Below are 23,460 nucleotides of genomic sequence, written 5' to 3' on the forward strand. Positions count from 1 at the left end.
CCAAATGTCCCCTACTCAATGCAACGAGCTGAATTGAAATAGAAAGGCATGCCAAAGATTTAAGGTTAAACCAATTAAGTTGCCTTGCCACACAATGCCGGGGCTGACACACTCTTTGGAGGACATTCAAGCGGATGTGTGCGAGTGCGTGCGTCCGTGCACTTGCATGGGGAGGTTAATTTATAGAGCACGGAGGAGGAGGAGGTGGGAGGGAGTAGGGGGGGGCGATGCTGCCACAGAAAAGCTTCTATTGAGTGAGTTCTATTAGCATTAGCTTTGGCCCTAGCCTGTCTGAGCGGGGGGATGAGCAGAGGGGCCAACCATACAGGCCTCCATTCAATTAGCATCTCATTATGTTGCCATGGCAGCTGGGCTTTAAGCCGTGCGAAGATTTCCCATTGCACCCAGAAGGGGCTGCCATGTTGGAACAAACATATGTGCTCGCATGTGCGCACAGACACGCAGACATGTAGGCGCTGGAGAGGAAAGTGACCTCTTCATCTTGTTTTGATGCCTGTCACACACTTTCACATTGCTTCACTGGATGCCACCTGTCTCTGTGCACGGCTCAGCAGCTGTATGCACGTGAATTTATAAAATAGTCAAGAAAAGAGACGGCATATCAATGAGAGTAAGTGGAGAGATTAAGTTAATAAGTGTCTGAGGGTCTCAACTGGACATATGTACAGTTGTTATACCTCTGTTCCCTCTGTGATTTATTTCCTTTCAACTAAAACGGAAAAATTGAACAGAAAATCTTAGATCATGCAGCTACGACTAGTCATTATCACTCCCACACTTAAGCACACATAAACATACCTGTAGGGTGTTTTCATGTGCACAATCTGTCCCCAAGTTCCATTTATTCTTTACCGTCTTAGTCAGCCCAATCTGAAAACTCTCTTCTTGTGAAGTTTTTCAGCAGCGACTTTGAAGTCTAACCTTTGATGCTCATCCTTTTTTTTCTTATTTATATATATGTATACACATAAAGAAGACAGGGATAGAATTGCTTGATGTGGTTTCTCGTCACCCCCAGAACAAGGGAGAGTCAGCCAAGATCTAACATGCTGCTGAACTTGCTAGAAAGCAGGGTGAGGCTGCTCACACATGACTTTTTGATCGGAAGCTGAGCGCAGAACACGTTTTCCAAAAAGGCTTTCAAATTATTATTTTCGCCATGTTAGTTATTTAGAAAGTGCACGCACATGTCAGGGTTTTCTTTTTTTTTCCAACTGAAATATTTTCCGTCTCTTCTGCCCTCTCTCCTCTCTTTCTTCCCTCCAACTCTTCCTTCTCTCTTCCTCGTGACCGTCTATCCTGTGGAGGGAAGTGGAAACACAAACAGGCTGAGTCTGCCCTGTGGTTTCTCCTCCTCCTCCTCCCTCCTTCTGTCTCCCTCTGTTCCTCTCTGCCATCCTTTCCCTTCTTTGCTCAGCTCACCGCTGGTCGTTCATCTCGTTGACCTTCCTCTTTTCTTCCCTGCTTCCTAAACACTTTGCAGTTCCACCAAGTTCATCCTTAACCACTTGTTTTTTTGCATCAGGGGTGCCATTGTCTCCCCTCTCCTCTCCACCTTCTCCCTCTCAAGCCTCAGGAGCCTGGTCCTCAATCACCCGAGTACTATCACTGACCCCAAGTGGTGGAGAAGCAGAACGGCGGCTCCCTGAATCGTGCATTGCATTGCTGCTTGGACAGAGTTATTAGACTTGTTATAGTAATACGTTTTTATTTATTTGCTGTTTTTTTCCTCTAGAATGCCCCTGCACAAGTCCAGCTCAGAAGATGGATCTGGAGGTAAATTGAGATACATTGTCGTCCCAGTTTAACATTCATCAATTCAACAGGCATTCATTAAAATTAAGAGGGCACTCACACATTAAACACGTATTCTAATCGTGGTTAGAGCTACTTGCCTTATGAAAATAGTTGTCTTGTATTGTTTTGAAAGAAAATTGTCAAGTCTGAGATGATAACTCCTTATGATGTTATGATAGGTCGATCTGAGATCTTACAGTTTGGGTTTTGTCTTCTTTTCAAACTTCCAACAGTGGTTTAAAAGACATTTAGCAGGCAGGGAGAGTATCCTGACAACAATTTCATACATTTAACACATATTCTAATCATGGTTAGAGTTACTCGGCCTGTGAAAACAGTTCTTTTCTTGGGTTCTGAAGGAAAGTTGTCAAGTCTGAGATGATTGCTCCTTATGATGTTATGATAGGTCGATCCGAGGTCTTACAGTTTGGGTTTTGCCTTCTTTTCAAGTTTCCAACCGTGGTTTAAAAGACATTTAGCAGGCAGGGAGAGTATCCTGACAACAATTTCACACATTTAACACATATTCTAATCATGGTTAGAGCTACTCAGCTTATGAAAATAGTTGTCTTCTATGGTTCTGGCAGAAAATTGTCAAGTGTGAGGTGATAACTCCTTATGATGTTATGGTGAGTCCATCAGCTTGGGCTTGTCCTTCTTTACAGACTTGAACTGTGGTTTGAAAGACATTTACCAGGCAGGAATCTTATCCCAAAACTGCTATTGGTTGGGAGACGTAAGACTAAACCTGTTATTGTAGACGAACCTATATCAACTTTATAGTTGAACTGGTGAAGTGCTTGAAGGTGTTCCTTGCTCAGATCGTTAAAATCTTCTGATCGTATCCCTGGGTAATGTCAGATTTATCAGACACGTTTTCCCTACATCACTCCACTGATACCTTTCTCCCTTTAGGCAAATGGGACAATAAAAAGAAGAACAAATCTTTCTGGCAGAACTTCCGCAAATCTCAGCACAAGCCCGTTGTGCGACAGACATCCAAAGGTTTGTCCGGCTCTGTCTTTTTTTTTTTCTTTTTTCCAGATCCAAGTTATTCAGTAATTGTTGTGTTACGTTTCCCCTTTTGCCCCAATCAGGAGAAGATATTGGCTACGTTGCCAGCGAGATCACCATGAGCGACGAGGAGCGGATCCAGCTGATGATGATGGTGAAAGAGAAGATGATCACCGTAGAAGAAGCTCTGGCTCGGGTAGGAATTGTCACCAACTTCTGCTTCATCTCTTGCACCTTCTCCCCCATCTTTCCTCAACACCCAACTCCTAAAACCTCCCTTCAAACTCAATATCCCTTCACCATCTCCTGGATTAGAGTCTAGCTCCCCACCCCCCTTGTGATATATCACAACAGCTCTGGCTTACTAAAACGACTCACTCTTACTAACCTCTTGTAAGGCCCCATGTTTTAACCCTGCATTGTTCTCTTTACACACAAACACACACACACACAAACTCCAGGCCGACTGGCGTGTCCAGAGGTTTCAGGAGTCTGGGGATTTTTAGGGTGTGAGCTCTTGGAGTGTGTGTGGGTGTGTTGTTCAGCTCATAATTGCGAGGGTGACGGTCATAGTAACTCAACAGCCCCATCTGTCGGGGAGGATGCTGTGGTGCATTGTGGTTTTTCTCTCTAGGTGGACATGGTGGATATTCATCTGGCTTTCCTATAAATGTTCTTGCACTTTCATTTTGGTCTGACTGCCAATCAATTCCTACATTGATTGTTCTGTCTTTTCTCTCTTTTCCGACTTCGTTTTTCCTTTTCTCTGCCCCTGTTGTTCACAATGTGTAATGCCTTGCCCCTGGGTAGCATGATTTGCTCTCCACAAGGCAGATATTAATTCTCTTAATTCTCTCAGCTGTCCAGTGATTGATGCTCCGTCAAACCAATCAACCAATCGATGACTAGCCTTTGTGGATAGTGCTTTCTGTGTTATTGTTACGCTTGTGTTTGTCTTTGCGTAGGACGTACTGTATCTTAATGATCAATATCGTCACTATCATTTTTCAGTGATACAAAAAATGGGTATGACAAACATAGCAGACTGTGAACATAAGACTTATGTGAAATGCATGTAAAATCCTATCGCACACAAAAAAGATCACTGTTGAGCAGCATATCGCTACCACCGTGATGAAAACAGACTTATATTGAGATTCTTTTCTCATTATAAGATCAAATGTTTTCATTCCATTTTTACAAGAAACTTTTCTCATATTTAATTTAGTTGTCTTATATTGATTATTGCTATATCACTTAAAAACTTTTTCACAAACCAGCATACCTCCTTAAGACTGACTTAAACGACTCATACGCTGATGTGTTGGTGTGCCGTTGCTTTAAGAAACTTCCATGTGGTGTAAGTCGTTGCCTGAAAGCTACGTCATTGTCAGACAGTGTAGCACAGATTCATCATAGAACAAGACTGATGAACACATAAGCTAACCTTATGATCTAAGTATGTAGCAAGGTATTTGTGTGTTTATACATACTCATTGTTTGTTGGGTGTCAGTGCAGTGTTGGCACACTGGGCTGCAGATGTTGAAGTGACATTAAAGGGCATTTACCCCCCACCAATATCTCTAGACAGTCCAAGCAATATGGACAAGACCAGATACAATAACTGACATTAGAGTTGATAGTGCACTCAGATGTGCAGTCAGTCCATCAGGAACATTGTCTCATGCGCTTTAACTGGGAACCCCTCCAGAAGTTGTAATGACATGGATATTGTCAGCCCTATGGCAAGGTTTAAGACTTCTCCACCCCAACTGATATGTCAGTTGGTCGGTGTTCTTGGCCAGTGTTGGCCTATTGCAGATATGTTGTTGTCAGCATGTGTTTTTCGATATTTGCAGATATGAAGACTTTCTGTTACTGAACATAGGACAGAAAAAGATGCTTGGGGTAACTTAGAAACAGTGTCATCACTTAAATTGTCCAGCAGAGCAGCCCTGACTTCGTTGTTTACAGTCCTCTCAGTACTGTCTGTAGCACATGTAGCACACCCAACTGAGCAGACGGTGGTGCTGAGTCAAGCAGTGTCTTTGCCAACTAGTTTGTAAAAAGCTTTACAGGCAATCATTCTGTCTTTGTCAATATAAGGCTGATATATATGTATAAACGATCTTGGCCAATATATCAATATCAGAATTTCTTACTCCCTAAAGTCAGTATCAACTCAAAAATTCCATTCCTGGTCAAGTTCTAGTAGCCAACCGTGTTGTTCTCAGACATGCTCTCGCTTCCTGTCTGACATAAGTGGAACAGATACAGTAATGAATGGATATTTTATGTCTGTGGCAGGGTGATGGTGTTGACGGAGATGTGGTACCATTCTTTCACACTCAGATATTGCAACACTGCTCTGACCAATACCAAGACACAGCCTGGTCGTTGACAGACACTTCTGCCAAATAGTCACGCAATGATTATGCAGTCAGCTTCTAATTATAATACACAAAACACCTTTTACATGTCTAGATCATAATGTTTACGCAACAGCATCTCTTCAGGAACTAAATAGACTTTTTTTATAACACCATATGAAAGTTTCTTGACATGTTCTAAGGAAAGTTATGTTGGTTTTGGAAATTGTGATGGCACAATGAAAAGTTGTTGTAATAACAAGGAAAGTTTCTTGTACAAATGAAATAAATTGAATCTTATAATGATAGTAATAATAGAATATAACAAAATAATGTAGAAAGTTTCTTTACTGTTTTAATAGGAAACTGAAGTTAAAGGACTATAAAGCAACATAGGGATGTAAACTTAGTAATTTGATAGTAGCTTTCCTGATGATCAGCATCCTCAGGCTACAGAATGCGCTTTATATCACTGTGAATGAACCCTGCTGATGTTAGTCTGTGGAGAGAGGTAGCATGCTGGGTGAGAGTGGGTTTCCCCAGCCCTGTTCCTCTGTCTCTCTAAACTCTTCTTCTCCATGTAGCTGAAGGAGTATGAGCGCAGCAGACAGTCTAGCAGTACTGACACTGCTGAGTGGACTGACGGATCTGCACCCAATCTAAACCAGTCCTCAAACTGCAACGTAAGTACACCCTTACCCCGTTACCCCCGTTACCCCGACGCCTCCCAGATCCTCACCTGTCCCCGTTTTACTCTACCTCTCGTAACACTCTCACCTTTCAGTTATTTTTTTCTTTTCAGCCATGATGAAGAGCGGCACCTTATATTTTTATTTAAGTGTTTGTATGGATGTGTGTGTTTGTCCAGGTGTAAATAATGTCAGTCAGTTTTCCAAGATTGATGTTGAGATTTTAGATACTATTCTGCTGTAGACTTCCCTGTTCAACAAATTTTCACTGCATAAAGCACCTTCACTCAACTTCTCTCTGGCCTTTCTCCGACTTTATCTGCCTTCCTCTCTCCGCTCTTTACTCATCAACCAACCTACAATATAGCCTTTGCACATACATTCTCTCCACCATGTCACATGATAGTATCTGTGTTGGCTCTGAAGCTTTGCTCGGTTTTCTGAGGCTCCCCCCTCATGAATTGGCAGTCGCTCCGAGATCTGTGCAATTTGCTGCAAGTGCTCCTCCATATTTTATTCATCAGTTTCATCCTCTCATGGACTTCTCGTTTGGAATTTGTCCCAACAAAGTCATAACTGGCTGCTGCAGTGACCGGGAAATTGTCTCTGGAAATTTAGGTCAGGTCTGTTTACGTCAGTCAGATCTAATTGTAAAGCCAAGTGGAGAGTCAAGCAAAATCCACCGCAAATCTCTTGGAGATAAGCTTTTGTTAGCAGTGATTTTGTCCGTTGTGCAGAGAGGGCTTCCAAACTTCTCCTGATCACCTTTAAGTGAGTTGAGACTTTTGAGGATACTTCATTTTGTAAATTCAGCTCTTAAACCGATGATGTAAGTTGTGGTATTAGGGCTCAGACAATCATCTACTGTTGTTTGGTGTTTGGGGACAATCATTCCGTTCTCTCTGTTGTGTGTGTGTTTCCTACTTGCTGGCGTGTTTTTTCCTTTTTAAATGGAGGTCAGCCCTGATGCAGATTCAATCCTCCCAGCGGTCACGGCGGCGTTTCATTAGTTTTGTACTGTATTTCATCATATGGGAATAGCCCGGTCATACACTGACCCAGTTTTTTTTCCTCCCAGAAAGTGGCTTTATCCAAACACAAAAATTCCAAGTCCTCTAAAAAATAACAAACTGCACATATGTATTGTTGCTATTTTGAAATCCGCTACTAATTCCTGACTAAACAGTACTGACTTTTTCCAAAAACAGTCACGTTTGCTCCCACTGTATCCTGTTTGTGCAGCTACATCAATGGGCATTCTGTGTTGCTGTTGTTGTCAGAAAAAAAAAGTTCACTCCGCAGCCTTCACACAGTTCTGGACATATAAACGCAAATCCGTTAAAGTCGACGAATATGCCTTAGTGACGGATGTGGTTGGCTTTTCCACACTCATCCCCTGTGACTTTTCAGTAATAAAATCAGATCTCTGTTGCTGTTTCTTGCTATAACTGAATCAGTCAATCTATAAATACTGACTCATGCAAAACACATCATCAAGAGTCCCTGTTAAATTATTCTTCCGGGTCCTGATTGATGATTTCCTTCCACATGAAAAATAGGTCAATTATTCCATGCATAAGCTCTGCCAAAGTTCTGTCTTGTTGTTTGGCTCTTTGATGTGGGTGCTTGAATTGTGCATGAGCATCCCGATCATCTTTATCAGTTCATTAAACCTTGCGTTACCCCTCTGCTGCTAGCTGCTCACTTCCTGCGGGAAGGAGATTGATCGATTGGGGATTTTGCAGACATGAGGGAGGATCGAAGAGTTACAGTACTGAAGGAGTATTGTGCAGAGGAACACACAGTTTGACTCAGGAGGCCAGTGCTGGAGGCAGAGAGGAAACAAGGGAGAGTGAGACAGAGAGAGTGAAGAGAAAGACTTTGCACTGGTCCCCAAAGGGGATGAAAAAGGGGAAGTTCTGTACCTCCTTTTGCCCCAAGTTCCAAAATTGGCCACTGCAGGAAATATTTCTACTCTGCTGGGGCCTCAATCAGTGTCACATACTGGCCACTCTTCTCCCAAGTGAATGGAATTAGGTCATTCCCAAATTCAAATAGTTAACGACTCTGTGCGTGTCTGTATTCTATATACAGACATGTGAACATACAGTAAATGCTTGTAGCCGACGTATTTGCAATGTACAGTTCTTTGGCTGGTCTGTGCCTTTTTTATTTTTTTTTCTCCGTTGCCGTCTTCCTCTGGTCTGTCTTACCCCAGCGATCAGAGCCCACATTCCAGGGCTGGCCATTAGCGATTTGGGGGCCAAGGCAGGGTCAGAGGGGCTCAAATGCTGGGATTGTTCTCCATGCACAACACGCCTTTTCTCTGCTAGCTATGCAGCACAGCACTTCCAAACAGTCCCTCATTCCTCTGAGCTGCATTCACCAACAGGCTGCATCTGTATCTGCCAGCATGTGCACAGGGACATAGATATTACTTTGCAAAGTACATGCATGGGAATGTGGTGAGGGCACTATGGATTTGCTTTTCTGACTAAAATGTGGTGTATTAACACAGGAGGTGGCATCCTGCTTGTTTTTCAATGAGGTGGTGAGTTTTAAGGCACATTTGTTCTCTTTGTTCTGTCTTTAAAGGCTCTTTTCTGTTTTTGTGCAGATTTGCAGAAGAACTTTGGCATGCACCACAAAAATGTTGACGCATATGACTCACTAAAATTATGCGAACGATCCCCAAAGTACTTTGTGAATTGAAAAGGAAGTTGCGGTGGTGGAATTTTTGCTCTGACCTTGTTTTCAATGACCGCCTTTGAGCCCTCCTTGATTCATGGCCTCATATGTTTGGCTTTCCTTCTGTGTGTTTCACATTTCCGCTGTTTATCTGGCGATTTGCATGGATGGTGCTCCTTGGGACTGGGTTAGAGTTTACATGTCGCTATCATCTCTTTACCGTCTTCTGCTCCTTTTCTCAGAGAATAATCATGTGGGTGAACTACAGCATTACTAAGACAGTTGCACCGCACATCCCCACCTAAATAACAGTGACTTCATCTGAGAAAATCTGCGTCCTCAGAATGTACAGCTGATGTTATTGGACGGAGCCAAGTTACGGGAGTATACTGAACACCTCTGATGGTCTACTGGACTTGCAGCCTTTCTACTGTCTCTTTAATCAGTCTGGTTATTGCAACACATTTTCTGAAAATAATACTGTTGAAATTTGTCACTGCTGCAGTCAGAGTTGTGTGGTCCAACTGAGAGATTGTTAAGGCTAAGGGACAGTGGAGTAATAGGTTTTCAGAGCCTATTTCTGCAGGTTTGATTAAGAGGATAAATGAGTCACTATACCCTAGTTCTGGTCTGCTACACTGGCATGAGAGAAGACCTGAAATTTCATCACGCACCAAGATAGTGAAGTGGTAGGGAGTGTTGGGAAAGTTTGATGAAATGAACTGACATGATGACACATTGATTCTTTTTCAGCTTGGAAATTAGTTCGTAATCCAGTAACACACTTGCGGGAATGTAAGCGTCTTCGGTGGTGTGTTGCCGTCTCAAATTTGTGGACACTGTCAACAGTTTGCTCCAACCAAGCCACACTTGTTAGCATCATCCCAACTGTATGTCAACAGCCTCTGAGTCAAGCCTGTGGTCTTTTCACAAGACAGCTAGAAAGCAGTTTCTTGCTCTTAAGCTTCAGTGATGCAAGACAAGACTAGAATGTTATCAGACACACTGCTATGTCCTGCAGCTCTGGCCTGTCTAGCCTTGTTTATGTTTGCAAATGATGCAGCTTCGACTGTGGAACTGCCAGTGTGTGACCACCAGAAAGGTGATGTCGCTCTGGCAACCAGAGACTCAAAGAAACTAGTAAAGGATGATGGCAGTGATTTCTGCCAAAGCTCAGCTCCTCATCACACATCGAGATCAGAGCAGGAGTGCAGCTGCTTAGAAGGAGTAGGACTTGTATGTATGTGTGTGTATATGTGTGTTAGTGATGAAATTGTTTTTGAACCATTTCCTCAGGAGTAAGAGTCTCTGAAGGCAGCTTAATGCCAAAAGGACCATTTATTGGAGTACTGATTCATTGTGTCATTCAGCTGTGTCCATGAAATTACTATTTATGTCATCTGGTTGTTTTTTTCAGTGCATTTCAGTTTGTGTTCACTATGAGTATAAAGTTGATACAATACAGAGTTCCACCGTCCCTCCAATCCTCCGTCTCTCACCTCACTAACTTTGTTACCATCCTAAACAAAGCTCCCATCCATCGCATTACAACGATGTCATCTAAAATTGTCAGTGTTTTACTTTCTCTTGTTTTCCTGCAAATTTTAAACAAATCCATACAGTTATGTCACCTCCATGAAACATTGTGCTGAACTGGAAATAAGGTCGTCCCTGCTTTTGCCGATGTCATTTTACCCAATTTTTTATTATTTTTTTTAATAAGATGACTTTCACTTTGATTTTATCACCCCTCTTTCTTTCTCTCTCTTCCATCAGTCTCGTGAACAGTCAGATGATGAGCAATCAGAGGACTCTGTGAAGTTCAAACGGCTTCACAAATTGGTTAACTCGACACGCCGGGTCAGGAAGAAACTCATCAAGGTGGAGGAGGGCAAGAAACATGCCTCTGAAGGTTGGTGATTCTGTCTGGCGATGATAAATTCCTTTTCCTTTCCTCCTACATTTTATTAAAGTTTCAGTCTTGAAAATGTGTTTCTTGCACTAAATTGCCATCTGAAGGCGACTGGAAATTAATAACCAGTGTTAAAGGATAGTGTCGTCATTTGTCATGGGTTTAGGCCGATACTCACACTTTAAGAATGTGTTGTGAATTTTTTGTTGGCTTGCTCGGGTTTAGAAAACCACAGCTCAGATCATGGGACTGAACAGTCTGATGCTCTGAGCCCTCCTCAGTGACAACTTGTTGGACTGATTATTTCTGTCTCTTGTTTAGATTTTCTGAACCTTGAGGCCCCTCCCACATGTGAGGACAACATCGCTCTGTACACAGGGGTCCTAAAGAAGCCCCTCCTGCCCCAGGAGGCTTCTCTGCCCTCCCTCACCCACGATCAGCTCTCTCTGGATGGAGACACAGACAGCCTGACCACCTCCCCTTCCTCCAGCAGCCTGGACACCTGGTCGGGACACAAGTTGGTCAAAACCTTCAGCAAGTCTTCCAGTACCCACGGTCTCATCCGGCCCCCCAGGAGAACCCCAGCAGGCTCCAGCGCCCTGGGAGGCTCCATCTCCGCTGTGGCAGGCAGCGGCTCCTCCTTCTCGGAGCTCGACGGCTGCGGATTGGACGATGAGGGAAAGCTGTCGCGCTCCACAACTGACGGCGAGATGAGGAAGGCGCTGAGCTCCATCTCCCACGGGGTAAGTAACAACGAGGCCCTCTACACCTTCTATGGCCTCACCAAACCTCGTCCCAAACCCCACTCCCAGTCCCGCCTTCTCATCTCCTTGGATGACGGCCACCAAGGCAGCCCCAAACATCAGCCCGCCAACCGGCACCACGGCACCTGGACGCACCGGAAGCCCGACCCCAACTACGCGTACTCCACCAAGCACCTGCTGTACCAGCGCTCGCGCAATGCCAAGACCCCTGTCTCCCCCTTGTCTGTCACCCCTTCCTCCCCTGTCCGCTGTGACGTAGCCAAATCGAAAGGTTTCGGGAGCGGGGGAGGGGGCTGGGTGTTCCCCTCCCGCAGGCTGCGTGGCCGAACCGCAGTCAGTGAGCTGAACATCACCTATGTGGTAGAACGGAGCCTGTATGGTCACCTCAACTGGGCCCAACTGGTCCGCCCAGTTACCCTCAGCCGCGCTGAGCGCCGCTGTCTGTTGGAGGAGGACCGTGAGGCGGACAGGAAGTGGGCGGCCAGCGTGGACCGCTGCACCAAGCGTGTGCTCTTGCGCATCCAGCAGAAGTCTGTGAGTTTAGACCGTGAGGTTCTAATCGACCGCCTCGTGTGAGCAGGACTCAGTGTACTTCAAAGTTGCAGAATAGCTCAGAGGTGAAGGTGCAACAGACATAAGAGACACAACAGGTCAAATGGCTTTAACTTACTCGTTTAATATAATATGTCTTTAAAAAATACCCACACCCAAAGCATTGCAGATGTTTTTATGTCCTGAAAATGTCAAGAGCTGGCATACCTATCACAGACCTAACTGCCCTGAGAGGAATGCTATCTTCTGTGACCTTTAAGTGAATGCCCCCAGCTTCAAACCTTTTTTATATCAGCTGTATATGAAATGATTATGGAATGTGCAGTGACCCACTTGGGGGGTTAAGTTACAGCAGAGGTTTTCATGAGTGCCTTTTATAAATGCCGGATCCCAGAAGAACACGTGCACTCGCACAGTCACACTGATCCCTGTGGGGCAAAGGAAATGCACAAGCTCAGAGCTGCTCATCTATATAACTGCACCACACATAGCCTCAAAGACGCATTCAACGCACGGCCTCATTAAGTCAACTTCAGTGACTAAGTAGTCTTTATGCTTAACAACTTTCAAATTGATGCTATAAGGCTGAGAATAGCAACGAAAAAGATGGAAAGGAAAGAAAAGCCTACTCACCTGCAGTGATTGTAAAATACATGTGTAATTTTAACCAGAATGAAAATAGTCTGGTTGAACTGCAAGTGCCTGGGTTGTTCCAGCAGCAGTAATGACACATAGCGGGGGGTGAAATAGCAGAGCTATCCTGCAGCTTTGAGGGAACCTGAATCCTATCGTGTTCTAGTGAAATCACCGGAGGTCGTTCTCATCCAAAAACTCTCTGAATCCACTTTTTTCTGTTGTTGCTTTTTGTCTTCTTTTTTGGCCCGTGCCTCTATTGCAGATGTGACTTCTTTTTTTTTTTCTTTAGTTGTTTTCTTTTTTCCTAGTTTAAATCTCCGAGAGACGTTTTTTTCTGGGTGCATGTCCATTCCATCGTACATCATCATCACATTCAGAGTTCTTTTGGGACATTTTTTTCCAACATGTTTGTTCTGAAACTGCTTTTTGTTGGAGCCTGTGATGCGGACTGCAGCTTTGGACATGTAAATTAAAAACTGTTAACTCAATGTGCAGAGCTTTTCTTACTTGGAGATTCTTCGTCCAGGGTTCGTGGAAGTTCAGTTGTTTAGTGAAGGTTTGTGAAGCAGAGGAGAATTGCCATCGAATGCCGCACTTGAAATAAGAGCATTTTTTTTTGGCAGCTGCTTTATGGGCCTGACTGTGTGTACATGTTTGTGTGTTTACGGGCTATTCAAAAAGCCAGTTTAGTGATACAAAGAAAATGTTTTTTTCTCTTTTCATATCATAGTTCCCCCTTGTGTCTCCCCTTATTATGTCGTTGACCTCTAAAGTGGAGAAAACAAACCGCCTTGTCCTCTCAGCAGAAACGAGTAGCTCTTTCGGAAAACGTTTCTGATGAGAATTACATGTTGTCGGCTCTTAGCAACCAACCTGTATGTTGTGCATGTTTGTAAACTGTGCCCACTTTTTTTGTATTTCTCATAGTTAATCACAACATGAAATTGCATCGGGCTGAAATGCAATGAATATATGTTGACTTGTAAAAGTGCGTTTATATATTTCAGCTCGACCACATCAAAAAAACCCTTAAATTCAGTCGAGTATTTTCTCAGGGGATGTAAGTTTTAAAGCGCACGAGCCAGCAATATAACAGCTCATTCGCCGAGGACCATGCAGCAACTCAATTTTAAAGAGGAGTTCATAGAACTGTTTGTTACATCATGTCTGTTGGCTGTCCACAGTCCCGTATGACATCATGCCACCACATATGTACAAACCATACACCCATGTACATTAATCAAACTGCTGCCTGTGTCGTGCCAAGCATGAATCATTGTGATTTGACTCGGTGGGAGCGGGTGGGGAAAGGTTTCTGCAGCGTGACCCCCTTTGGACTGTCGCTCATTTTGATTGTGTTTTGGCTCCCCAACAGAGGACGTGCAGCTTCGGAGGCTTCGACCTGTCCAACCGTTCGCTGCATGTGGTCAACACGGGCTCCGAGGCCAACGTAAGTAAGCTGGTACAATTACAAGACGCTGCGAGGAGTACGAGCTCAACTCTCCTGTCACGCTAAATCGACTTTCATCTCCTGTTTTCTCCTTTGTTTTTGTGATCTCTCTGCCCTTTTGTCTTCTGCTTGTTCGATCTCACCCGATCTGATGTCTCGTCCTGTCACCCCTTCCCCTCTATTCTCCTTTTTCCTTTCTTTTAATCACAGAATAAGGAACAGGAGGCGATTTACAGAGAGGTGGTCAAATCCCCCACCACGTCTCGGATCTCGCTGGGCAAGAAAGTCAAGTCGGTGAAGGAGACGATGAGGAAACGCATGTCGAAGAAGTACAGCAGCTCACTGTCTGAGCAGGTTGGACAAAAACACACTTCACACACATGGAAGCAGCACTTTGTTTGTAGAAGCTTGAACATTATGTTTTGTGTTGTAGGACAGATGAGGTGACATTAAAAAACACCTGAACCATAGCCTTGTTTAAAATGGAGCAGCAAACACATGTGGTTCACACATCATCCGTTTGATCCCCACAGCAGTGAGCCAAACACAGCCGTAAAGAAATCAAAGCAGCTCTCCATGCAGCGCCAACATTCAGAGGATGTTTTGCAGCGTAAGCCACATCTCCTGTCCGCAGGCCGCGGGTGGGTGGGAGTATTTGTGTTAGTTACAGAATAAACACAGCGCATTAAAACACATTTGGATTTGTCTCTCTCTGCCGGGTCCAGTGTCGAGGGTGGAGTGTGAGCTTCATGTTGAGCTCATGGAGTGATGCAAGGCTGCCACCCCCCCAAAGGCTAGCTCTTTGGAAGTGGAGAGTTGCAGAGTGTCTCAGCTGCAGTGGCCTAATTTTTCTGGGCATCCAGTGGCTTTAACCCAGTGACTCGTCCAGCCCCACAGTTTGATGTCGCCCTGCAGAATGTGTCAGCGATGCACATCTGAGCAACTCCTCATCAAGCTCTCAACAATGTGACCCAGATATCCTGCAGTGAGTCATGGAGGCATTGGTTGAGAATGAGTAAAGAAAAATGAGCTGCCTTGTCACAGTGTTAGCAGCTGTTTAACAGACCACAGTGCCACCTAGTGGATTTCTGAAACATGTGCAGCAACTGTAGTTAAGACCAGCCAGTTCCTTCTAGGTATGTTTTTTCCATTTAATATCCTTTTATTCTGCTACATGAAGCTGCTGTCAGGTTGCAGTTCCATGTTGATGCTGTACAGTGGCACCTCTAACAACAAGATGTTCTTATTAGACAACACACATCAATCAGGCATAACATTACGACCACCTGCCTAATAGTGTGTTGGTCCCCTTATGTGGTCAAAAATACTCTGAACCAGGTCCAGGTGGGTCTGGACCAGAGGACCTCATGGTGTCCTATGGGGTCTGGACCAGGACGTTGGCAGTAGATCCTTTGGGTTCTCTGGGTTGTACAGTGGAGCCTCTGGAAATCAAACTTATTCCACTGCATCCTGTTGATGCTTGATCAAGATGGGGTCTAGAGAGTTTGGAGGTCAAATCAACATCTTGTCATGTTCCTTGAGATGTTCCTGATTGTTTGATGTTTTTGCGATGTGGTGGGGTGAATTTTCCTGCTGAGGTAGGCCAGTGACATTTAGGAGTGTGCTTGTTCTGGGATAGTGTTCATTTGGGTGTCTCAGTCTCATCAATATGGATGTCAAAATCTAAGACTTTCCAGCAGAACACCACATAGTACCAATATGATCAATGTTATTCACTTCACCTGTCAGTGGTTTTAATGTTGTGGCAGATCAGTGTACATATGATGCATCAAATCAAGTTTTATTTGTCACATGCACAGTTGTACATAGTGCAGTGCATCATGAAATGTTTTGAGTACTTGAAACAATATAGAAGGTAAGGTATAGAAGCGATATATATAGAAAATATCTAACAATATTTACAACTTGTAATATAAAGATTTACATTTTTAAATATAAAGTGACTGCAGTATGAGAATTCAAATATAAAGTAAATAACAATATGAGACTTTTTTTTAGCTTCAAAAGAAATCTGAATCTAAGATTTCACCAAACTCAGAAGTTGATTGCACAAACTGATACACACGAATCCATTGGCCATTGTCAAGTAACATACATTTAAAGGTGCAGTGGAATGGCATTAGTCTCAATAATGGTTTCAAGAAAAGGCAGATTTGAAAAGTCAGTTATTTAGTTATTGATGAGAAAAATAAGAGAAAAATTGTATGCATTTTATTCATTAATAGCTAAAAAAATCTGTTTTGTGTATGCACGCCTGATTTGGCATGAGTAAATAAGAAAAAACACAGATAACCCCTGTTTTTCCTCGCACTTAGCTCAACTCTGCTTTTTTGGTTTCCATTGTTTTCCTTCAAATGTCAACCTCTCCACCGCCGTCTCTTAACTGTGAATTTCTTTGTGTCTTTGTCTTGTATTCTTCTGGTCCTCATGTGAATCTCCCCCTCTGTTTGTGTCTTTTAGTCCAGTCCGGATGGAGCCCCTGGTTCCCCACAATCCCCTCTGCCTGACACCGACTCTCTGGAGAAACCGAAGCTGAAGGCCGGAGGCTCGGTGGAAAGTCTGCGGAGTTCACTCAGCGGACAGAGTTCAATGAGTAAGACGAAGCTTCTTACGAGAACCATTATTCAGAGAAAAAGGCTTTTACCTAAAGTTTTTTGGACATTTTGAAAGAAGAAGAACATTATTTAGCATCTTAGAGGAGCACATAATTGACACTGTAATGCAGGAATACAGTTCTACGGTGCATTAACCTCTGTCTCATGTAAAACGTCGCATCCAAGTAAGTATCTAAAGATGTATTTGATTTAAACAGCTTGTTTTGTGAAAGACATAACACTAGGTGGTGCTGGTAAGATTTGCTGCTTCTGGCATTACTTGTATATCAATTATAAATTCTGTGGACTGATCACACCCAGTCCCACCAGCTGACTCATCACCCCAGAGAGTTTTCAAGCGTGTTTCCATCTCTCAGGTCATTTAATCTAATTACATTATCTGACATCTTCACTTTGGTGTTTCTGTCACGTCTTTGTGGTTAAAATATCTTTCCATTATTTCAGGCTCAGTATAAACTGAAGACCTGGCTGACTTTCAGCGATTCAGAGCCACAGATTACAAACACACAAACACACAGGCAACATACGGTATTAATTAAGTAGGAAGTCTATCCTCTCTGATTCCCAAACAGCGGAGGGAAATATGCAGCTTCCTTCAGGGGTTTTAACGCAAGTGATGAAGACTCTGTTTAAGTTTTCCACTCCCCGCAAAACCAAAAATGTAGAAGAATTAAGAGCCTGACAAAATCAGATCAGTATAGTGTTTGAATAGTTTACTGATCTGCTTTTGTAAAGCTATTTGACTCCGGCATGTTATTACAGTGTGAACATGAGGAGATCTTTTGACTGTTGTAACTTATAACTGTCTTTTTTTGTGAAAAGTATCCAGTGATGGATTTATGTGCGGTTGTTCTATAGCTTATATAAACGCTCTCGTGCGTGTCTTTGTGTCCAGGTGGACAGACGGTGAGCACCACCGACTCATCGGCCAGTAACCGAGAAAGTGTGAAGTCAGAAGACGGTGATGATGAAGAGCCGCCTTACAGAGGACCGTTCTGTGGACGGGCCCGAGTCCACACAGACTTCACTCCGAGTCCTTATGACTCTGACTCCCTCAAACTCAAGGTTGGCATACTTAATATTTATCAGAATCAGAATAAATTGTATTTTTCCCCATGGGGCAATTGGGTGGGCAAAGAGTGCCACATTAAAAAAGAACAAGAGAAAGAAAAAAAAACACAGAAAAAGGTGGGTGGGCAAAAGCAGCAGATTATGTGCCATGGCATGAGTGGTTGCTGCGGAGGTAGTAAAGATGGTAGTGTCCGTATAAGTGTTGAGATGTAAAACAGCAGGTTATTGCAGCAATAAATTAAAAATTGTTCAAGGTCATGGGGGGCTCCTCTTGGAAACTGGGATGATAGTGGAGTGTTTCCACCACTTGGGGACGATTCCAATGCTGATGGAGATCTGGAAAAGGTTCTGGAGAACATTCCTAACTGGTAGGCACAGTGTCTGAGGAGCACCAGGTGCACTGTTGGTCTTGGACCTCTTGAGGGCCCTTACTACGTCCATGGTGAGGAAGATGATTGGCTGGGTCGCCAGGTTTGAGGTTCGACCTGATGTCCGCTAGCTGGGTGGCGTTGTTGGTCTCAAATCTGGAGTAAAAGTAATTAAGGTCGTTGGGGAGAGATGCTGGGGTGCTGCTGGGAATGTGTGCAGGGTTGCTGTTGGTGGTTGAGTTCACAGCCGCCGTTCTCTTAAGACCCTGCCAAGCTGAGCGGAGGTTTCCCTGAGAAAAATTCTCCTCCACTTTGTTCTTGTAGTTGAGCTTGGCAATCTCAATGGCCCTCTTGACCTCTTTGTTGACCTACTTCTTCTCCATCTCTGTCCCCAAGAAGAAGATCCATTTCTTCTTGATGATGATGGACTTTAGTTCCTTAGTGACCCAGGGTTTATTATTTGGGAAGATGGTGACAGTCTTGGAGGGGATGATGTTTTTCTCGCAGAAAGCTAGTTGTGTTGAAGTTGACGCTGCCTTGTAGCACCCAAAGACTCTTCCAACTTCCTTTTATTTACAATTCAGCTTTACAGATGTGATTGTTCATGATTATGATTAGCACAGATTAAAACCTGTGCCTCCATTTATTAACCCTCTGAACCCAGCAGTGGGTTTGAAAAGCATGGTTTTTATTTTCCAATGGCCCTTAAACTTCTCATCTGTAATGTTTCGTTCTGCTTGAAAACTTACAGAGGGCTTAAAATTGTGATATTTCATTAAAATCAATTTTGTCCACCTGTCTTAATCTTAAAAAAATGTGCCACAAATAAACCATTTGTACTGAACAGATTATATAACTTTTTGACTAAGCTGGGATGAACTGCAGGCTGTGTTTACACAGAGCACATAGGAGACAAGAGTAGAAACAAAGAGTGAAATATCTGTAGTAGGAATTTGTTTTATGGCTCTTATCCAGGTTGTCTTCTGCTGACTAGATCCTTGCTTGTGTTGTATCTGCTCTCAGATGTACGTCGCTTTGGATAAAAGCGTCTGCTTTGATGTGAAATTGTAGAACTGTGGAATGCGGAGGCACCGTGTTTTTTGGGCCTTTCATAAATTGTTGATTTAAGGTTGTTGTTTTTTCCCATTTTTTGTAAAATGAATATTCAAAGAAATCGAATTTAATTTCTACTTTATAATATAACAAATTTGTTTCAAGGAAAAACATTTTTATTTTACTTCTAGCCATGGTTGGGCATGTTTACATTGAGACGCAGCACTTTATATCGCAATGAAAACTTAGCCTACAGTGAGTAAAAATGTGACATGACCAAAGTAATGCCTAGAGGCTAATTGGGGATCAGAAGATATAACACATTTACACACAGTGTTCACTATTTGCCAAAGACCAGTTACATCAGACAGTTAACTTACACAGTTTGTGTTGCCTGTTCAGTTTCTCTCTCATCTCCAAATTTTCGAAACAACCCTCAGGGTTAAACTCCAAATGTTCTGGTCAGGTCAGTCTTCTAATCTCTTTTCTATGTGACTCTCCAGCGCGGGGATGTGATCGACATCATCAGTAAGCCACCCATGGGAACATGGATGGGCCTTCTGAACAACAAAGTGGGCACCTTCAAGTTCATCTATGTGGACGTGCTGAACGAAGAAGAGGAGAAGCCCAAAAGGCCCGTGAGGAGACGGAGAAAGGGTCGACCACCCAAACCCACATCGGTGGAGGAGCTGCTGGAGCGCATCAACCTCAAGGTAGAGCCATATTTTTACAGTGTTGCCTTCAGTCAGTCAGTCAGTCAGTTGCATCCAACAGAATCGGTGACATGAACAAAGTTCTTCATCCAGCTCCCTCTGTCCAGCATTGCAGTCAGAAGTTCTTTGCCTTCCAGACCAGTATCTTCTTCTAGCACCTTCCTTAAGGATAAGGACCTTCTGATAGCATCAGGTTTCCATAACAGTAGCCGCCCAACTGCTTTGTTGTGTCTCACCACATGTCCAGCCAGGGCTAGTCTGTGTTGCCTAATGATGGTTGACAAGCGTGGATGTGAGCCATTTAGCAACTTGTTGGTGAGGTGTGGTTTCCAGGAGGTGTTTTGTACCATCCGTAACATTCTGCTATAGGTCCCATCAATTCTCTTTGAGAGTGTTTTGGTCAGTGACCAGAAGACAGATCCATAAAGTAAGATGGATTTTGGTTGCTGTTTTAATTGAAGACACCCATATTTTTGACAAAGAGTGCAAGGCTCCCAAAGCTTTACCATTTTTTGTTTCTATATCATGTGCCGTGTTGGTGTAGCTTCCAAGATCTAGGAGGCCTTAATACCAAATACCTTTGACTTGGACACATTTACATATGTTTATTTTGTTCTAGGGTTTGTAGAAAATCCACTCAATCTAGCACTTCACTGACAGAAAACAATGCTTTTGAAGTAAATTAAAATATTGCTTTAGCCATTTATCTTAAACACATTCACAGACACGCAGAGGCAAATATAGTGCACCCAATTACAGGCTGCACAGTTCAGCATGTTTGACTTGACACTGATGCATAAACATTAACACCCACATTGCGACAACCACGCCCCAACGAATAGCTCGCATCTTTCATCAAAACCTACACATCGCTGTGAGCTCGATAGCATCTCCTCCCACTCAGGCAGCTGGCCGGCTTCACTTCCCCAAATAGACACAAAGAACTTTGTGGGCTGTCTGTTTCATCTCTTCTGGCCAACTTAATAGCCAAGTCACAGATTGAAAGATTGATGTTTCAAAGCTGCAAATGTGGTTGTTATGAGTGGATTAGAGTGGTGGTGGATTCTTCATCACCACCAGGTTCCTGGAGTGGGCAAGTTGCCTGTGTGCATTGTTTTTCCAGATAATTTAAATTTACGTTTCTAGTCTATTTTGTGAAGAAAAAGTGTGAAATTAATTCCGTTTTCAGTTTCATAAGTCTGTAATAAACTAGCCTAAAACTTTAGTGCATGTGTATCAACCCTCTGACCTCCACGACGTGGCAGGAAGGGATCTTAAAAAAAAAAGAAAAAAGTATTTTACCTTTTACAAGAACCAGAAACAGGGAAAACTGAAAAAACACTGGTTTTACAACTTTACAAATGTCTTTGAACTACTCATCTTTGATGTGTGGCTGGAAAACTAACCAAATCTAAGCTTAAAATTGTGATATTTCACTTTATTCTATATGTTTGGGTTTTTTTTTTTTTTAAGAATTCAGTAAAAATAAAGTGTTTGCTTTTATTAGATTCTGTAAAAAAGAATAAATCTGGTCTGACTCAGTGAGACAAAAAAAATCTGGGACTTTTTGACAGAAGTGAGCTGAACTGCAGGCAGTGCTTACATAGAACAGATAGAAATAGAATAGTATGGTAGCAAACTAGAGTAAAATCTGGACGCTATTAGTACTGTAGATATTTAACTATTAGTAAAATATCTATTGTATGTAAAGTCTGATTTTTTCCTTAAGTTTTGGTAACATCTGTGGGTACTGTACATGCTGATTCTAAGTTTTATTTAAATTTTGTGAAAAAGGTAATCAGAAATTGATTAAAAACATAAGTCTAAGAAATTCAACTTTAGTTTAATTCAGTTCAATCTTTAATTGTCGTTGTCATAATAAATATAACAACAAAATTTCATTCACGGCATTCATACACTACATAGCAAATAATATAATAAAGTGCAAAAATGGTGCAAGACCTTTCTCCAATCCCATCAACACCCACCGTGTAACACTAACACAGTAAGTTATATAGATGTTTCCTTTTTTATGACTTAAGGCATTCTAATATGCATTTTTTTTTGGGTTGTCTTGTTTCCAAAGAGGTGCAGAACTTTATATTTCAGTGAAAATGAACCAACTGTGAGTTCAAAATAATTCAAAAATCTAAGCCATACTATAGAGTGTTTCTGAGGCCTCATTGATTATGTCAAGTCACTGAAACTGTTAATTTCAACTGATTGGACACTATCTTCTAGACGCTTTTGGTTCCCTCACTAGCAGATTGGTAGTTTTATGCTTGTAAATCAGTTCCAGTGATTGTGTCAGTTATTTTTGATGAGGTTTCTGCCTCTTGCAGCATCCGTGCTCACAAAAATTGATCTCCACAAGCTGCATAAATACTACATAATTTACAATATGCTCTGATAGGCCGAAGAGTTATTTTGAACTTGAAGAAATTCATCCACATCCACAGGAGCCATCTATAGCTATGAAGTCAGAATTTCCACACCCCTGTACCTTTTGTCTGCTGGATTCTGCTGCTGCATGGTCGTTGGATTTGGTGGATGTTTAAAGTTTTTAACTGACCAAAGAGAAAAAAAACAGTCGGGGAGTGAAAGGGCCCAGCTGCCTGTGTTTGTGTTAGTTGGTGGTCCTTTGTTTAGTCCTGCATCATCCAGCAGAAATAGAACAGAGACACACAGTTTCTCCTCTGTGGGCTCCACTGTTGTAATTGACGGTCTCACTGGTGACGCACCGTATTTATTTGTCCAACAAAATGTGTCATACAAGCACAGAGCCCAGCTATATTCAGAGTGGAAGCAGCGCCTTGGATGATGCCGTCAGCTGATTTTGCACAGGGTGTCTTACAGACTTTTTTGTCACATTAGATAGCTACAGCGGTTTGGGCGACTAGCTTTGGTGTGTGTTTGTGTTGCTGTGTAGTGCTTTGTCATTTGTGGTCGTGGCGTACTTTGATGTGATTCTCTGGCGGGTTTCCGTTTCAACTCCTGTTTGCCGTTTTGGTCACACAGCTAGAATAGGTTGTGACTGCGGCCACACACTACTCGTTGTTGCTTGGTTCGGTGCAGTTCGCTCACTCGTGTTGCTACAACTCTTTTTTTTAATGTGTCTGTCAAAATGACAAAGTTCTCGCCAGCTGAAGCAGCCGGAGCTGAATTAGCTATGGCTTCACGTGATTACATGCCATCTGAAAATCATAATTGCAGTTTAGATTTGGCTCACCAGGGGTTTAAAAATACACAATGTGGATCGGAAATTATGTCTACTGTATCCTCGATATACTGTATTTTATGCTTCTGCTCCAGTGAAATTTTCCTTTAGCCCTTAGATGCACAAGTGATTGGACCCAACACTCTTCCATAAGTGGGTCAAAAGTGACCCGTGTAAGAATCAGTGTGTTTTTATGCCATTTTTGTCATTTATGTTGAGAATAATAATTTATATTATTGTTTGTATTATATTTTTGTCCACACAAGAATGATTTCATCTTTGAAATATGTTTATTTTTCACTTTATGACAGATTTTGAACATTTTGATAACAGAAAAAGAAGAATATTACACAGAACAGCAGTAGAAGAATGTCAACATCCATTTTGCTGACATTCTTCCACTTTTCCTCTAGTTGTTGCTGCTCTCCGTCCCTCCAAGTTTGTGTACCACCTCTTGTATGATATTGTCACTGGGTCATTTTTTGACACACTTATGCATCTAAGGGTTA

At 42.7% G+C, this 23,460-nt stretch overlaps 1 protein-coding gene across 6 annotated transcripts in view; it reads left to right on the forward strand.

Moving 5' to 3' along the window:
* The window catches only part of sash1a (SAM and SH3 domain containing 1a), a 183,232-nt gene that overhangs the window by 149,785 nt on the left and 9,987 nt on the right, over positions 1–23,460 (forward strand). For 4 of the 6 annotated variants that reach the window (XM_023272395.3, XM_055015808.1, XM_023272397.3 and 1 more), the window contains exons 5-15: positions 1,757–1,797; positions 2,734–2,823; positions 2,916–3,028; positions 5,787–5,885; positions 10,356–10,491; positions 10,813–11,234; positions 13,819–13,893; positions 14,104–14,247; positions 16,375–16,507; positions 17,425–17,594; positions 19,525–19,734. In XM_023272395.3, coding sequence (XP_023128163.2) covers positions 1,757–1,797; positions 2,734–2,823; positions 2,916–3,028; positions 5,787–5,885; positions 10,356–10,491; positions 10,813–11,234; positions 13,819–13,893; positions 14,104–14,247; positions 16,375–16,507; positions 17,425–17,594; positions 19,525–19,734 — 1,633 coding nt within the window. Of the gene's footprint in view, positions 1–1,756; positions 1,798–2,733; positions 2,824–2,915; positions 3,029–5,786; positions 5,886–10,355; positions 10,492–10,812; positions 11,790–13,818; positions 13,894–14,103; positions 14,248–16,374; positions 16,508–17,424; positions 17,595–19,524; positions 19,735–23,460 lie in introns of all 6 variants that reach the window. The other 2 variants (XM_023272393.3, XM_023272396.3) reach the window with 2 other exon arrangements.

Source organism: Amphiprion ocellaris, chromosome 12 (genome assembly GCF_022539595.1).
Source record: "Amphiprion ocellaris isolate individual 3 ecotype Okinawa chromosome 12, ASM2253959v1, whole genome shotgun sequence".
Taxonomy (NCBI): domain Eukaryota; kingdom Metazoa; phylum Chordata; class Actinopteri; family Pomacentridae; genus Amphiprion; species Amphiprion ocellaris.